The following is an 18,635-nucleotide window of genomic DNA, read 5'->3' as shown; positions in this document are numbered from 1 at the left end:
ATTTTTTAGTGGTGAGAAAAGTTCATTTGTCATATCATCCACTTGACAATTAGTCACACCATCCCAATATACAATGCAGGCTTTTATTGCGTAGAGTAAAGAAAAGGACGGGGGAGTAATCTGTCGGAATTCAAAACAGGAACCATCTGTTGATTAGAAGAGAGTTAGCAATATGACTGGATAGCATAGGGTTGATCATGTGGACAAAAATTAATTTGCATGCAGTTTTATTTTAAAGTATGCTTTTCCTTTTTCATTCTTCATGGTGAATTAGACCTCTTGATATGAGTGTGTCTATGGTGTTTGTAAATCATGATTATGACAAAGACTATAACCATGATTGTGATTATGGCAATGATGATTGTTATGATAGCTGTGTTGATTTTTAAGTTATTTGATAGTAGTGATGATGATGCTCGTAGTGATGATAATAAAAGAGATTTCATATTGCAGAAGAAATTGGAGTTGGACATAATTTTGATCATAGTTATGATGAAACAGTACGATTAGAGTGAACCATGACAAAGATAATTTATAATGGTGTCATCAAAATAATTACTATGAAAGTGTTACTGACATCACCATCTGGGTAGCAATGATGGCAAGGATAAAGATTCTTTTTCCAGTGCTGCTCGACTAAGCTGTGATAGAAGAGTCTAATTACATTGCTAGCGCTGATAGTTATACAAGCTGATCAGCAGCAACAGTCTCTTCCGTTTCAAAACATCATGCCTAATGGTGTTTGTAACCATTTCTGGATGATGACTTCGTAACCATGGCGACAAGATCATTTGATGCTTCCCCCCACTGGACGATGATGCGCTCCACATGTAGATCTTTTTCTTCACCTAACTTTCACTTCTTCTTCTTTGTCTCCTTGCCTGTAGGCCATCAAGGAATCCCTGGATGATTTGGCTCCGTCCATTGAGTCCATCAAGGAGAGAGAGCATGCGGTCGTGTCGCAGGTCGGAGCCACGCAGCGCAAGGAAATCCAGGAGGTGATGGACCGTCTGCGGGATAACTGGCAGCGCCTCAACCGCGAGTATGAGGAGAGACATGGGTGAGGAAGCTGTTGCAAACCTAAAGTTTATTAATAGGGTATATATGTGACTGTGCATCACAAAAACCATCAAAAAGTCACAGAAGGCCCTGATTTTATGTGAGGGCTCAAAACTGATGAGTTTTTCATATTTTCTGAAAGAGCAATACTTTTTCAATATCATTTTAAAGTTTGAGGTCATAAAACAAATAGGAAATTTGTTTCTTGCAGTTTTTTTTTTTCTAGAACACTGTCTTGTACAATGATGTATTCAGGTAGAGGCTCCTTTTCATTAATTGAAACCCTGTACACACTCTTCACTTTCGACTCCAGTAATTTTGTTGTTATTAGAGTTTTTATTAGTCATTCATAGAATGTGTTGATTTAGCATAATCAATTTGGCTCACTGTGATTATTTGTCCCATTAATTGCACATTCACAGCTTGGTAAGGTTAAGTGCTTGAATAGACCCTATACTTTAGAGCATCATTTCTCAGTACTCACTTTTAAAGAGTTAAAAGAGTCCATTTGAATTGAGTTATACATCATTTTAAAGTCTGCCCTTTCAGAATCCGCCCTTCAATAGAAATTGATGTTTATCAACTTTTTTGTTGGTTTTGTGATGCAGTGTCACATATGTCACTGCAACAGAGTAACAAAGTGATGATGTCAGTCTTTTGTTATACCCTTACCGTAATTAAATCAAAGGATAGTCTATCAATGATATCATCAAAAGGTTAATACCAAAATAAAAATGGGTCACACTTATAATATGGTTGTTCCGACTACATGTAGCAATAAACAGATGTTAAAATAGTATTCTTTGGCTTATTTGGCTTTGAGTGTTGACAGGAAGAAATAGCAGTGTCATTAGTCCCATATGTGTATATACGTGTGTGTTTTTTATGCAGCTTCTTATGCAACCTTTCCTTCTTCATCTAACGTGTATTGCACAGGCAATTCCAGCGCTGCTTTGAGCAGTGGAGACAGTTCCACTGCGACATGCGAGACCTGGCCTCCTGGCTCTCCGAGGCTGAGCGGGCCATCCAGGATAGCAAGCGGACCGACGGCCGACTCAACATCGAGAAGGCAGCCGGTCAGCAACAGGTACGTGTGTTGCATTCCCCCATGATTCACCACCCCGACTTGTTCTTCCTCAGCATCCCATTTCGCGGGCCACCAACTAACTTGCAGTAAAGTTGTCTCCCTTCTCATGCATGTTTGCCTCAAAATTTAACCTCCTGCAGTATAGTGATGTTGAGGCGTGTTGTTTTTCTCGCAGTTTATCTGTTTATACCGTCATTTGTTTGAGCATGATTATTTCTCGTCACGATGATAGACTATAAAAATGACTTCAGTGGGTAGTTTTCTGTCACATAATAGTCTGTTCACCCAGGGAAGCCTTCTCCGTACAAGCACCATTTTCCCAGCGTGCCCGTTCCATTATTACTATTACCTTGGCTTTGCCAGACACCGTCCATTTATTTCATGCGACTCTAGAGGAACATAGTGGGAAGAAAACCTCTTCTATGGATGGATTTGCCAGGCAAGATTCAAAATCCTGGATGTCTTGTTTTAATGCTCTAGATCTTGCCCGCTATACCACAGTGACCATGTTTCTGAGGTATATTACTCCTGTAGTGCTGCTGTATTTACACCTGATTTTAAGTTCAAACAACAACATCAAAATATTTAGACAAGGAAATATTGCTGCTAGACCCACCCTTTTTGTAATGCCTAAAATCCTTTAGTCAATACTACTGTGTACACTTGTACTATTCCAAGTGTGATGTAAGTATATCACATCGTCTAATTTAGTCTGTTACCCAACCTAGGTTATGAATTGATTCTGTTTCTTTCAAGTCCATGTCCTACTGTTTCTTTTTGAATAGGCTGTTTACCAATTTCTTTGGTCAGGTGTTCAGCTGATATATGGCTGCTTTTTATGTAACGACAGCAAGAGTGTGACATAAACAATCTAATCCAGTTTTTTTTTTTATTATTATTACTTCTTCTTGAAATGCTGGCTTCAGGATAGTCTTATCCATTTCCTAAAGGGTAATATAACATCAGTATATGTTTTCTACCACCGGGAAGGGCACCATGGAGATGAATACTGTTTCAATCAAAATCTTTTGCCGAGCTTGACTTTTGGATGAGAAGCATTAGACCACTTGAACCCTTTAGCCCCCAGAAGTATGTGCCACCACTTTCCACTTTCTGAAGTGTTTGTATGTTTGTATGTGTATGGTGTGTCACATGTGAAAATAGGTTGTCTCATTGCCTGGTTATTCATTTTGCTTTGAGTATGATTAACTCAAAAAGCCCCTTATGTATTTGCATTGTACACACTGTCCAAAGTCCCCATCACAGAAGGGGTTAAGTCGGAAAACATTTTGTTTGAACCCATGAATAATAGGTTGTACTTTTACTGCTTTCATCAGCAAGTACAGGGTGACATTGTAAGAAACCTGTGGGAACTAAAGGGTTAATGTCAAGTATTCATTGTGAGTGTTTATCAGATCATGAAATTTATTTGAGAGGTACCCACTTCCCTACCCCAGCACCGCAATCTAAACTTTGTTGAGTGCCCCCCATGAATGGCCCAGTAGCATTAAGCGTACCAACACATCAAAATACACTCATTGTCTGTATGTATGTGTGTGGGTAATCAGTATCTAGTTTTTCTGGGAAGGGTCTCTCTTGCACTTTTGCAACCTTGCTCGGGTCACCGGTGATAGTTGCAAAATTTTTGGAAGAGGGGCGGAGAGTGCGTGCCTGCGCATGATGTTTGGGTTACATGCCAGATCTACGGCTGCACCGTGAAGTGATGCTGGGGAGGGCATCTGGGCAAATTGGAACCAACGTGAGGAAATGACAGGGAATTGAGTGTTTCTTCCATTGAGGGGTGGGAGGGGAGAGGTTGCGGAAGCAGCTTGAGAAAGGAGGAGTGGGAGGAGGAGGAAAAAAAGAAGATGGAAAAAGAGAAAGGGTGATGAGGAAAGGTCGTAGTTGGTTAAGGAGTTAGAGGGTAAAGGGGAATATTAACAGGTATTGTTGAGGGCAGGGGGTGAGGATGTTGTGGAAGAAGCAAGGAAAGAAGAGGAAGAAGAGGAAAAGAAGGAGGAAATAGACCTAGCTGTCTAAGGAGGTGGAGTTAAAAGAACAAGATTGAAAGGGCGTTGTCGAGGAATTGAGAATAGGAAGTGGTGGAAGAATGGAAGGAAAGGGAGGAGGAGAAGAAAGAACATGAGTTTGAAAAGGGAGACATGATGAAGAAAGGAGGTACTTGTAGCTGGTTGAGGAGGTAGAAATAAAGGTCAAAGATTAACGGGTTGGTGTGGAAGTGGATGAAGAGCAGAAGGGAGGATGTTTGGGAGGAGGGAGTTAGGAGGAGGAGGAAGAGGTGGTGGGGAGGAAGAAGAAGATGATGTAGAGGATGTTGAAGAAGAGGATGTTGTGAAGGAGGGAGGGGAAAGGGAAGAGAGATTATTCTTTCATTGTCTTCTACTTGATTTGACATACAGCTGGTTACTCTTTCATGTGCTCAGCAAGTATGTGTTACTCCTTTTTCTCTGATGGTCAGAATGTGGTGGGAAACTGAACATCAAAGCTGAGGCATTTTAACCAGTAATGAAACTAATTATACAGTTAGTTGCTCAACAAGAGGTAGAGTACTGGTGCAATGAAACATTAACACATGACCTGATTAATGTAACACATATTAAGGAAAGTATGCACTGTTCTGCATTCACATTCAGCAAATGTGGTGTGATAAACACTTGATTCAAATTATCATTAAAATTACTCTTGTGATCCAAATGTTTTTAGAGGTATAGCCTTTTCCTTTTTAGCAAATTCCAGCTGTATTTAAAAAAAAGGAATGAAGTATTCTAAATATAATTCTGACCTAATTCATTCCATTAAAACTCTCTAGGTGTGTTTGTGTAACCTGTGTATGCAATTTCAAAAAGGCATCAAGCCTTGCTTAAGGCAGGGATTAGTGAAAGTGAAGAAATATTAACTTTCCCACGGACCGTTACGGCAGAGGAAGTGCATATCTGTGGGGTTTTTTTATGCACAGATGTGCTTTAACCCTTTGAGAATGAGGAAACACTGCTACAACACACATTTCCCATGGACACCTCACGGAGTCCAGTTTTCAACGGGTTAAGTTCATTTGAGATTATGCTCTGAGTTGGCAGTTTGTGAGCAGACGAGGGCAGCAAATCAGTTTTGTGCAGTGCCAGTAGAATGCAGCTCCCAAGAGCATTGAATAGTGGCAGAGAGGAATACCAGTTCCACCTGCCTCACAAACTTAGTACACTTGGGGCTCAGGCTAGAACTTCCAAGACAACCAAGATGATGCATTGTATAGCTTGTCCCACGTTGGATTAACCCATCGCTGATGATAATCTGGTTGATCCTGTATAAAAGCCTATTGGAGTATTAGAATCTTTAAGGAAATGGGGTAAGGTACATTATCTTTGATTGCGTAAAAGCAAGTACCACATGGGTTGTGTTTTATGTTGACATGTGAATGCCGCTGCTTGGGAGCAAAAAAAAAAAAAATCAGACTAAGATGCTCCCAGAGAGATGTGCTTGTGGAGTGGCCTCCTTAACCCATCGAGGACAAGCTGTTTTCGCTATAACATACATTTCCCATAGACTCCTGCCCGAGTATACTCTAGACTAGTCTTCAGCGGGTTAAAGACTCTATGTCCCTCTCCTCATGTCGTACCATGGGTATGTGCAGGTGTATGCAGTGGGTTTAAGTCTTTACTGACCAAAACAAAGTGATAGTGTGTGTATAAGTCTAAAAAGTAGGACAGAATTGAAAAGTGAAAAAGGAATTTCTCTTAAGCACTTATGAAATATTTCAGAATTCAGTTTTAAAAGTTAAAAAGTGTTTACTTGTGGAGTCAGTGTCATAAAAGAACATTTCAAAGATTTTCTGATTGTCATCAGTTGTGGCAATTTATTTGATAAACAAACTTAGCAAAGATAGCATTGGATACACAGTTTTTTACAATAAGATTGTAGCATATATGTGTTTATCAATATAGCAATTACTTACTCAAGAACACATATTCTCCCCTATGTGAGATTTAGCTTTATGGCAGAAAATGACAGATTAAAATGGATACTCTTAACCCATTGAGGACAAACTGATATTGCTAAAACACCTATTTCCCATTGACACCTGCCAGAGTATATTCGGGACTAGTCTTCAGTGGGTTAAGACATTACATTTTTTATATACTCCCATCGTCACGACCACGATTCCATTCAACCATGCTTGACAACCTGAGCATATCGTATCACGTGGCCCTTGCTCTCATATCGAGAGACGCTGGATACCGAACCCCGCTGTGCAAACCCTCATTCCACCCCACCCCCCCCCCCACCTTAACCCGCAGTGCGTTCACATCTCCAACTGATCACGCGACGCGACGGTCGAGGAGCACTAATTGCGAGCATCACGCTTGTCTTAACGCCGGAGACTCGGGGTCTTTCTGGCGTCTCAATGCGTGTGGCGGTTGAACTGGTGTCCTCCCTGTTGGCTGGTTAAGTGTGAGTCTATGGATACATCTTGTCGATTTCACTGGGGTAGATTTAGTGCACTCTCTGTGAGCGTATACATGTATGAGAGGTTATAAACTTGTATGTATGTAATTGTGTATACTGAGAGATGTGTGATTGTTATTGTGTGTGTTAGTACATGTTTGTGTTTGTACGGTATGTGATTATGATAGTCCTATGAATGCGTATGTGTGTATGTATAGTTATGTATAATGTTTGTGTGTGTTTGTGTGTGTGCTTGCCTGAATATGTGAATCTCACTATTTCCATTTCTCACTACTAAAGTCAATCAATCGTTCAGTATGTTTTTTATTAGAATTTGTAGCTTTTTTCCCCAATGAATTAATTGAGAAGCATACAGACTGCACAAACCATACAAGATTTCGGATTGTGCAATCTGTGTCTCTCAATAGATTTACATTGTATATAATGCACAAACCTGCTTCCATACAGTGTCAGTTTGAACACAGCGAAATATTGAGCCCATAGACTCTAGGCAGTAACTAGCTCACTTCTGGTTGTTGCCGGGCACAGTGATCAGATTTTTTGAACAACATAATGGCAACAGTAGAAAAAAATAAAGAGAAGAACGACAACAGAAATGAAAGCAGCAAGAACAGCATAAAAGCTTTGTACAATAGCTGTCTGCATGGGGAAAAAAAAATGTAAATGTAGCCATTTGCCAGAAAGCTATAAATGTAGTCATTCTTCAAGTAAGTGCACTTCACTATTTCTTTTTTCTAGCTTGATAATATACACAAATATGAATTTATGTGAACTATGTTTCATCCTTCAGGAAGATCAACAGGGAAACAAGCACAAACATATGGAACAAAATACAATTTTTTCAATCAGTAATTCCATCTATAGGAGTAAAATTGAAGGGTTATACATTAGGTGGTTTAGATATAACATGAATTTGCTGTCAATGTGAAACAAATCATACATTTGCACATTGCTTTTGTATTCACATGACATTTATTCACATTTCAATGCTGGCTGAAAATGTGCATATGAAAGATGTTTCATATAAGGTTCTGTGGGTTAAATGTAGAAGGTTTGGCAACATTGTCTGGGGACATTGTTAGCCAGGAGAGGAAAGATGAGCGTTTTGCAAACACGCCGTGTTTGGCGACATTGCATGCCTGAGAGGCAAAGAGCGCTAAGAGAAAGCGTATTTACCCCGCACAGGGAAAAAACACAATACCAAATAGTGCCGTTCCTCACAATCTTTAATAAACAGATTTGAGTAGCGAAGCCTGGGCATACAGTTGGGTATGCCATTGCCACTTGTTTCATGCTTTGAACTTGGTTTGGTTTAAGTTGCATTTATTGTAACCATACTGTACTCTGCTGTTGTAGTTCATGTTTCTTGCTCATATTGCATGTGCACGCTGCTCGATAATGGTAGATATAACTTTGCATGTAGACTTGTTTGTTACTTTTTTTTTCAACTGGTTGGATATTTTCCCTCAAGGTGGTGATGACAAGCTATTCAGTTAAGCAAAATCAGCTCTGAAAACATCTCCATACCTCAAATCTATCCTGCATTTTGTAGCTGTTGGAAGTCCGGCCAAGCCTCAGGCAAGCTAGTCTGTTGTCAAGAAAGCCATTGTTACAGAAGATGTGTGCAAAAGATAGAAAAATGAAGATGTTTTAATTGTAAACTGGTATTATATACATTATAATACATTAAAATCAGTTGTATCAACAGAGTATGATATCATAGAGACGCCTCATATTTTGGCCCTGCTGTTGTATGCAGCCACTTGGTAATTCCATGCCATACCAGCCATTGCAGTAGAAGGTTGTCTTGGGATTTGCATGCTAATGCCAATGCTGATTGGATCATGGGATCGGTAGGAGATTTTATGGTGTGCTGAACATCACCTCCAGAGCGAGGCCAAATGCGAGGCCAATTTTGGCCTCGCATTTGGCCTTTTGCGCGTTTACACTGAAGCGGGGCTGGGCAAGGCCGCGGCCAAGCCGCGGCCGAGCCTCGCACTGTAAACGGGGTCTATATTGAGGTTTGCGTTCTTTTTTTCTCCAAACAGCAGTCCTTTCAAAGAATACATACAAATTGTGTTACTGCTAACCTCTCTTTCACATTTACATGACCGTGCAAACTTTCAAACAACACAGAAATGGTAATTTTCACAAGTTCACATGCGAACTTTTAGTAAACTTTTGGTACCCTTTTGGAGCCCATCTGAAAGTAGTCCACTTTTGGCTCGGTAAAGTACAGTACGGAACACTTAAGGAGCATTGGAGCGCTCCTTTGGCTTGTGTATGGTATGGCATGGTACAGTTTGCTTTAGGATAGCGCTCGAACACACCCTTATACTCTCATTATTGCTACAAAGCATTTACCAGCAACTGATCAGAAAAAAAAAGACATTTTAATTTTATTAAATGCCTCATAGTTTGTAGTATTTCTCTGTCATTTCTCCTGGTTTATCTGGCTTTACCAACTGAAGAGTTCGGCTAAGCTGATATAAGTGTACCCAGTGCTTTGGTCCTAAGGCTTTTCTAGTGCTTGATGTACAAGGTTTCATTACATTTGCTCCTGCGACAATTGCTCCCATGAAATAGCTACACACTATTAAAAGCCAAATGTAAATTTTACCCACAAACATAACCCTAATCCTAACTCTAACCCTAATCCTAATCTTCACATCAAACTAAACATACTGTAAACGCTATCATAACCCTAACCCTACATCCATGGAGAAAATAAGACTGCCGCAACTGTAGCAGGAGCAAATGTGGTATCAACAGTGTAAAAACATGCCCCCTACCCCCCCCCCCCAAAAAAAAAAATACTAACAACAACATTGTGTACTTTAAAGTGTGTTTAGTTGCTCAGTCAGACCAGCTCATATCCATATCCATGTGCTAGCATGTTCACATGCATGGACTAATACAACCTCATGCAAATGTTCAAACTCAGAGGCTAACTCATACTTCAGGTTGATATCGACTCGGCTCCTAATTTCCGTGGAGTAATATCTCACCACCTCATGCTGAAAAAAAGTATTGGATGTATCATTATATGATTACTTATTGGCCGTGAATACTGGGCAGTTATACGGAACACTGGGCATTAAGCTCCCGAGGAGAGGGTATAAATATGGGAAAAAAGGTTGGTGAAATTGAACAGCTTGTGAAAGTCTCTCTCCCAATTCTTTCTCCCTCTCTCTCTCCCTCTCTCATCATTTTTATTCCTCTTTCTCTCTTTCTCTCATTCTATCTCTCTCTCTCTCTCTTCTATTATTCTCCCCATCTCTCCATCTCTCCATCCCTAGCTCTTCCTCTTTCACTCTCTATCAGTCCACAGTGCACTCCTTCCACGAACAGAAAGAACACAGCTGCTTTCACTTTCGTAGTTCTGTTTTCTCTTGCATTCAAGTATTAATTTCAGATGGTTGGTTTCGTAGTACTTGGCTAGCTCTACCGGCTGCCTGTACACATGTTTGTGGTGGCAGAGGGCTGTGTTGGACCTTGTATGCTCTGTCAGAGCAGATGTTTACCACCAGGGAAAAAATGACCGACAGCGTGATGTGGTTGCTTTCGTGGAATATAATGACCGTCTCCTAAAAAACAGAAAATATGCATCTGTAGACAGAAATGCATACGTGTAAGTGGTGAATACAGGTGTGATACATACATCACCACCAAGCTGTGTTGGAATTCTCCAAACTTGTGGATTTGGATCCTCAATTTTGGATGTTTATAAGAAGTTGTGGATGGAATGCATGTATAGAAAATTGACAGAAAATTGGACATGTTTTCCTGCACAGAGTACTTTCTTGTGAATCTTGTGGGCAATGATCTTGGATTATCATGAATCGTTGATTAGCACGAAAGTCTGTGAAGTGTATACAAGGAATATTATTTGTGCACACATGGAAGTGAGAAATACCACCAGTGACAAATGTGCTGATTCAACTATTCCTTGAGGATTATATACTGGAGTACGCTTGCAGGTAGTGAGCTGTTTGCTGCACATTTGGATCTAGTACTGCATGTGAATGAGAGGAGCCACAGTGAAACATATTTAATACAGGTTTGAGCAATGGAGTCACCTGTTTATATATTCTTCCCTATGTGTTTGTCTGACACCAGGTATTTACTTCTGAGTTTGGATGTTATAGATTTATTGTCAACTCTGTATTGAAGTGTATTATAATCATCAGTGATAGTAGTTATGTAGTAGTAGTAGTAGTAGTAGTAGTAGTAGTAGTAGTAGTAGTAGTAGTAGTAGTAGTAGTAGTAGTAGTAGTAGTGGTAGTAGTGGTAGTAGTGGTAGTAGTAGTGGTGGTGGTGGTGGTGGTGGTGGTGGTAGTGGTTAACCACTAATTGGTAGTAGTGGTAGTAGTAGAGTAGTAGTAGTAGTAGTAGTAGTTGTAGTAGTATAGTAATAGTTTTAGTAATGGTTGCAATGTTGACAATGATGATGCAGCTATGGAGGATTATAGTGATGATGTCAGTATTTATATCTATATTTACAATGCATCCACTCAACATTCAGTAGAAACAAAATTTGTGATGATATCATGAAGCTGCTATGGCTGGAAAGATGTTATATGGTAGAATGAATATGTCAATGAAAATCTATGTCATATTTAGATGTAGATCAACCACAATCATTGGCGATCTGATTGCAATAATGTAAACTTAATGATATTTTCAGATTGTTAGTGTGAGAGAGTTAAAGTATTGTCTGCTTACTCTTCTTGTTTAACTCTTTATGTGCCATGGTGGAAACCCCTCTTGTGCCACAATATTCTGAGACCCCAACATAGTCATGCGTTGAGAAAACATTTTGTTTTTCAAATCTATATAACTTTTATAGATTTATGTCAAATTGTAGATGAAGTGAGCAAAGTTGTAGAGAAAATGCCAAGCTTTGCATTGATGTAAATTCTATGACAAATCTATAATTGCTTTTCTTTCAAATGCCCAGTAGCTGCATTGCTATAAATATATGACATTTGCACACAAAGTAGTGACAGAAACTTAGAATTTGCACACAAATCCAGTATGAAACACTGCTTGTTAGTCAATCACGACATAAAATACAAGCTATAAACAAGAGGAACAGAATCGCGACAAACGCTTTCATTGTACTGTCGCATTTGGCGATTTATCGATCGGTTTGGGCGGGTTTGTGCGTTTGAGCGGAATATGCGAAGTTGGCACGCCGTCGACTGAGTTGGATGTGCGAACGTGGCACATAAAGAGTTAATACATCAAGACGTCTGAGTGGTTGGAAGTCATGGAAGTAGTTGCTTTTTTCTCTTTTAGGTTAGTTTGTGTAGTAACCCCATTGTTTATGGAAACTGTGTGGGCCATACATTGATGCTATGTGAAGTTACATTATATTGGTATCGGTATCAAGTGGTTAAGATGATTGTGAATGCTAAAGAAAGAAAACATTTCTAATTTTAGTTTCATGTAGTAGTGACATGATATATGAATGATAAGGAATGATGCCATAATACCTAGAATGAGGTGTTTGAAAGTGATGTGTATATGAGCATCATTTAGAAACTTGAGAAATTTATGGTCTGGTATCTTTGTAAAGGAAATCCTTTCAGAATGAAACTAAAACTTGCTGAGATGATTATATGCCCTGCATAAACACTGGCATTGTATGTGATGTAAATACATTCCCTGTATATCAGGATACGTACAATCTAAGGTAGGCATTCACAGTTGTAGTTTAAGTCATTGGGTCATATTACCTTTGACTGAGTAAATGTGTGTGGCACATAACATACGTCAACAGAAGTCCAATAATGAAGGCATGACACCATGGCTCGGGTGCAAAAGGCATCTATTTCATACTTGTTCGCATCCACAGGCTGAATATTGTCTGACGCTTTCATTGCACTGTAATATATTGCTGTTTATTGATAGGTTTGCGTGTGGTTGTGCGTTTGAGCAAAATATGTGAAGTTGGCAGCCTGTCCAGCAATTCAGCTGTACTGACCTGGTAAACAAAGGGTTAAGGGTGATTATATTCCTAGTCTTGGCAAGCATGTCCATTGAAGGATATCATCAGTGAAGTATATAGTTCCATTCCCCCTTCCATTTTTTCTGTTGTATGTAATATAGGGCTGAGTTTTGATATGTAACAAAATGCTCAAGAAATGACGTGTGTAGACAAATAATATTTTTGCTATCCCTGTGATGCATGTAGCGCTGACATCATACTCATTAGTGAGGGCAGGCTTGATGAGGCATGCGTTTCGTCCATGATCATTGACCAGTGGACCGTTGCCATTTATGAAGCAATCATTACCCAATCATCAATCAGGCAAGAGATGCCCCGTTTGCATAAAATGTGATTCTGTATTTCACCAGCCGACCTAATTTCACATTTAGCTAACATATAGAGTCACAGCTGTTGTATCCTCTAAATGATGTTAGTGTGATCACTTAAAGGTATAATTTACCACTTGCAGATGAAACAAAAAGTCACCTTTAGTGCTTCGAAATAGTTCTAAAATGTGAGTTTGGGATAGAAACAACAAATGTAAAAAAAAAAATTGAAGCAGTATAATGAATGTTAAGTATTGTTAAATATACAGAATAATGTGATCAATAGTTTTGATAAAAATGTGTCTAGACTAAACCGTCTACAGTTATCGTTTAGTGAGAAAAATAGTTTTATCTCCTTACATTCAAGGAATATAAGAATGTTTACATGTTAGGATGTTTTGTGATACAACTGATCTCCGCCTATATGCATCAAATGTGATATCTCGAACGTTTTTTAAATCACTGCTTCCAATGGTAGACAGTACCTTTAACGTGTTGAAGACTAGTCCTGAGTTTTTTTGGGCAGGTGTCTGTGGGAAAAAATGTGTTACAGCAAAATCTCCTCATCAAGAATGGGTTTAAAGACAGGTGTAAGTGACAGCCAATTGGCACTGCAGATGTCTGAGGCTGAGATAGGAATGAAGTACCTTGTTGTCATAGCATGAGCTGTTTCAGTCATTGGCATCAAGTACTATAGATTCATTTACATGAAATAGACATTGAGCAATGCAGAGCCGACAAGTTGTCTTTAACTCTTTTTGTGCCAGGGACTTTGGACAGTGTGTATAATGCTATGGGGTTTTCTGTACCAATCAGCACACTAGCACACCAAAGGTTGAATTTCCATTTAATATGTGTATGGACAAAAATGGGCAGCCATACTCATCATACCGAGCAAATGTTGAGTGTATGGATTATTTCAGTTAAGAGAATGAAAACTGAGATCTTCTAGTCTTGGTTCAGAAGTACGTACTGTTGTTTTAGGGATAACATATATTCAAGTGGATATATGATATTTTCGCCGGAGTGAGGAAGTTGATTCTAGCAAAGCTCAGAGGCTCTGCAAGAATGTTTTTAAGAAAATAAAATTGTCTATCAGAAATGCTGTGTATTTTCATGTGCTTGTGCCATTGGAACTATAAATCCCAGTTGACAAAGCTCTTACTGTATAAAAATTTAAAAGACACATAGTGAAGAATTGATTTCACTAATGTATTTTGGGCATTTCTGCTTTGCGGTGCATGTGTATTCGCAGGCTGGGTTGGAAACTGTAAGTTTGTTAACCCGTTGTAGACTAGTCCCAAGTATACTTGGGCAGCTGTCTGTGGGAATTGTGTTTTATAGTAAAATCAGCTTGTCCTAAATGCCTTAAGAATAACAAAGAACAAATGTTTGCTCATTTGATAATTTCATTTTTGCATTATTTCAGAGTACACTCTAATATGTAATTAACTTCAAGAGAAGTCTGTTCATGATTTTTGTTTAAAGTAATCTTTCTCTTTCTGTACTCTTGCTGTTAATATCCTTAAGAAGATGTAATAACTTAACTGGCACTAATGACATGTCTTTTATTGACTACTCTGTAATGTGTCTCGCTTCTTCCGTCCCACTTCTGGTACTTGAAGATGATGTTGCCGTGGATACAGACCGTGAAAGGGTCTCATAAATTCTCCAAGAATAATACAGTAGCCAATTGCCACGCCCTGTCACATGTTTCTCAAAGTCTGAAGCTGGCTCTAATGTTTTTTTTTTTTCCCCCTTACCACTCTCGTTCCCATCTCAGGTGCTGGAGGATGGCATTGCCACACACCAGGCTATGGTAGCCTCCCTCAACTCCAACGGAGAGGACATCATCGCCCAGTCTTCCTCGGTGGATGGTGGTATGCTGCAGGAGAAGCTGGAGGGACTCAACGCTCGCTGGAAAAGTGTCTGTGCAGAAGTCGCGTCCTGGAAAGACAGGTAATGTTGACTTACAGGGAAATATTGTTATTCCATCCTGGTATTACATTGCTTTGCATTAAAACAGAGGAATCAGAGAAGTAGATTGGTGAAAATGTAGGGAAAAATATTACATACATGCAAAAAAAAAAAAAAAAAATCATGCAAAAAATTTACAGAGGTAGGTAAATTGGCAACTCCGATCTGTGTGATGTGCAGTTGGAGGTGTTCCTCAAAGATGAATAAACAGAGGAATGGGGGAGGTGCAGAGGAGAAGAGAGATGGCTTGAAGTGGGAGCAAAATAAGGAGGCAGAAAATGTGTTGGGAGAAGAGAGTGAGGGAACGATTCCCTCCATTCAGTTTGTACACAAAAGTTCACCAAATTTATATTTTCTCTCGAGAATTTTTTTTTTTCTGATCTGCTCTGCATGGTTTTCTCCATTGTGACTTATCCTTCTCCCATCTTAACCCTTTGAAGGCTAGTCCCGAGTATACTCAGGCAGGTGTCTTATGGGACACACATGTTTGAGCAAAATCAGCTCGCCCTCAATGGGTTAATTCTACTACTGATCATCTTATACTGTAAAACCCAATATTTTTGTTTCATGAAATTTTTGCGAATTGGAGCCAACGACTTTTTTCGCCGCCTGAAATTTTCCCGAGTTGCCTCTAACATTCAGTGCGTATAGCCTAGACAAGAGCTTTTTACATGCATTTTAATTTCACGAATCTTGGCTCTCACGAAATTCGTGAAATTAGAATGCACACGAACATTCCTCGTTTTACAGTACCTGTGTCTGTTTCTCTTCTCTCACAGGTTTGAGTTCAGTCCAGAGAAGGTGGAGGCCTTTATGGAGGACTGTAGCCGGCTGCAGCAGTGGCTGTCAGAGTGCCAGGCTCTCATCAGTGCCCAGGCCCAGCCAGTGCCCGGCGACCCTGATGGCTACAAGCAGCTCATCACCAAAATCAAGGTGATTACCCCATACCGATGCTTTTAGAACCAAATGCTATATCCACATTAATCCCCATCTGACAAGAATTGCTCTTTGATCCTGTTTATCCCTCATTCAAAATGATCCCATATTATATTTTTCCTTTGAATGATATCATTTCCTACAACTTTGCTGCAATTTATTTTTGTTCCTAGTGATTGATTACCCATTCTGTTCTAATAGCATGTGGTGAGCCCACAGTCTGTATCCAGTGAAGAGTAATGTCTCTTTGTTAAAAGTCCCACATACTACTTTTTGTCTCGCCCACCGGAGGTGAAGGCGAGACTAAGGGATCCAAATGGCGTCCGTCCGTCGTCCGTCCGTCGTCCGTCACAAATGTTAAAGTTTACCTGCAAGACTCTCTTATGATGCATAACTTGGCAACTGTTACAGCAATGGCAGCCACACTTGGGTGATAGAAGCACTAGGGGTATCTTCATGTTAATGGTGGTGTCGGAGGTCATGTGATGATGTCAAAGGTCATTTGAGGTCATATATTAAAGAGTATGTGCAAGACTCTCTTTTCTATGTTAAAGTTTACCTGCAAGACTCTCTTTTGACAAATAACTTCACATAAGTTGCTTGGATTACAACCTAACTTGGGTCATAGAAGCACTGGGGGTACCTTCATGTTATGGTGCCGTTGGAGGTCACAGGATAAGGTCAAAGGTCATTTGAGGTGAAGGTCGTCGCAAGGTCAAAGGTCACAGAAAGGGGTCAACAAACTTTTAGGGCCCAATGTTATGTTTTTAGGGGCGTTTTGATTGTGGCTCATAACTTTTGATCCCTATGTCAGTTTAAGACCAAACTTGGACAGTAGATGTCCCTTGGGGAGTTAAAGGTCATCACAAGGTCAAAGGTCACAGAAAGGGGTCAATAAATTTTTAGGGCCCAATAGTAAGTTTTTATGGCGCGTTTCGATTATGGCTCATTACTTTTGATCCCTTTGTCCGTTTGTGACCAAACTTGGATGGTAAATGTCCCTTGGGGTGTTGAAGGTCACCACAAGGTCAAAGGTCATAAGCAGGTCAATCCGAACTGGGAGTTATAAAAAATATTAATTCCTTGTACGCGAATGGGCGAGACACAATTTGGCACTTGCCTTGTTTTGTTTCGTATTGTTTTCATGCATTTGGATTTGTCCTGCAGATGATATCTCTTTGATGATAAACTGTGCACACAATCTATATTATGAATATAAAATTGGTAGAATTGGACTTGAAAGATGCTTATGCAAGTGGTGAAATTTGTGAGTTAGAATTGCAGCGATAGAACGAGAAATATTCATCACCTCCTTGCAAGAAGAAATGTTGTCAAATTCTCCCACCATATGGGAGGCAATATTTTTTGGTGGTTGTTAATGTCCCAAATACCTGTCAACACCAAATCCACAGAAAGAAAACCATCAAGAAATGTGTGGCTCATGCCGTCTATTTCTCGGAGATTCGTAGTCTTTCTCGTTTCTCCATACTTTCCCAACTAATATTCATTTGCTCCCATTTTCATTTGGATACTGTCTCCTCTCCTGGATAGTTTCCATTCTATTTCTCCGAGGTGAAAACTTGAAGCATGACAGATCTCGATCGATTCTCCTTCCCAACCCATTTCTTCTCTTCCCAGCTCATATGGCATTTGAATATGTCTTCATTTTATACTTTTTGCGTGCATCATCAATTTTACGATTAGATATAAAACCAGCTGACATTCAATATAATATCTTTAAGACAGTCTCAAAGCTCTGAGCATGGAGATTATAAAGTTCTTATTTTTCTCCAGGGTACCACTCAACCCTTTTCCTCCAGACTCATAATTCTCCATCTCTGGCAAAAAAAAAAAAAAAAAAAAAAATGCCTGCATCCACCTGCAGCTGAAATCTCTCTTTGGCATGGAACATTCATGGCAGTGAGGGGAGGAGAGGAAGAAAAAAAAAAAGAATATTACTTCTAATCCTGGTTAATGATTTACTTCATAAAGTCTAATACATCATCCAAAGTCTGTTGCTAAGGGCAACAAGAATAAGTTGATGGAGGAGGAGAGGGGCAGAAGAAGATGGAGAGAGAGAGGGAGGGGGGAGGAAATGAGAGGGAAAAAAGAATAAGGGAAGAAAAAAAGAATAAGAGAAGGAAAGTAAGAGAGCAGGAGAGAGGAAAAAATTATATTGAAAAGTGTTGGACACACTTTGAGAGTCTGATATGAAAAGACGCAGGAGATAAATGGAACGGATTATTGTTGCCATGGCGATCATAGTTTAAGGATGATGGTGAGGGTAATGAAGTGTGGGAAGGTCATGGAAATAATGATGGAGCGGGGCTTTTCAATGGGAAAAGTTGTAGTGGTAGAGAAATATGATGTCACATTTGTGAGAAGCCTATTAAAAAACATTCTGATGCAGAGGTTAAGAAATGACAGAGATCAAAGGGAAGGAGAGTGGATAAGTTGGGAGGAGAGATGACAATGGAGGAAGCTGGAGGAAAAGGAGTGATGAGGGATTAGGGGCAAGCTAAGAGGTAGAGGGTATAGGAGACCGACGGATAATGATCAGGAGGGATGCAGGATGAGAAAGAGGGAGTGCAAATGGGGGAAGGTCAAAGACAGGGGATAGAGGGAAAAATTAGTTAAAGGGATGGTGCAGTTTTGTTGAGGAAAGGGATTCAGATGTTAAAGGGATGGTACAGTATTAGTGGAGATGAGAATTGGGCTTTAAACTTTTTGCGAGATACCAAGAAAACGCTTATGAGATAGTACAGAGCATACC

General features: G+C 39.7%; 1 protein-coding gene across 1 annotated transcript in view; it reads left to right on the top strand.

The window, feature by feature from the left end:
* LOC140242416 (dystrophin-like) overlaps positions 1 to 18,635 on the top strand; it is a 278,004-nt gene that overhangs the window by 139,466 nt on the left and 119,903 nt on the right. Inside the window, exons 37-40 of the mRNA XM_072322153.1 lie at positions 888 to 1,060; positions 1,996 to 2,146; positions 14,733 to 14,908; positions 15,706 to 15,859. Coding sequence (XP_072178254.1) covers positions 888 to 1,060; positions 1,996 to 2,146; positions 14,733 to 14,908; positions 15,706 to 15,859 — 654 coding nt within the window. The remainder of the gene's footprint in view (positions 1 to 887; positions 1,061 to 1,995; positions 2,147 to 14,732; positions 14,909 to 15,705; positions 15,860 to 18,635) is intronic.

The sequence above is a fragment of the Diadema setosum genome, chromosome 19 (assembly GCF_964275005.1).
Source record: "Diadema setosum chromosome 19, eeDiaSeto1, whole genome shotgun sequence".
Lineage (NCBI taxonomy): Eukaryota > Metazoa > Echinodermata > Echinoidea > Diadematoida > Diadematidae > Diadema > Diadema setosum.
The sequence above is the reverse complement of the archived record's forward strand: the minus strand, read 5'-3'. Positions and strand labels throughout refer to the sequence as shown.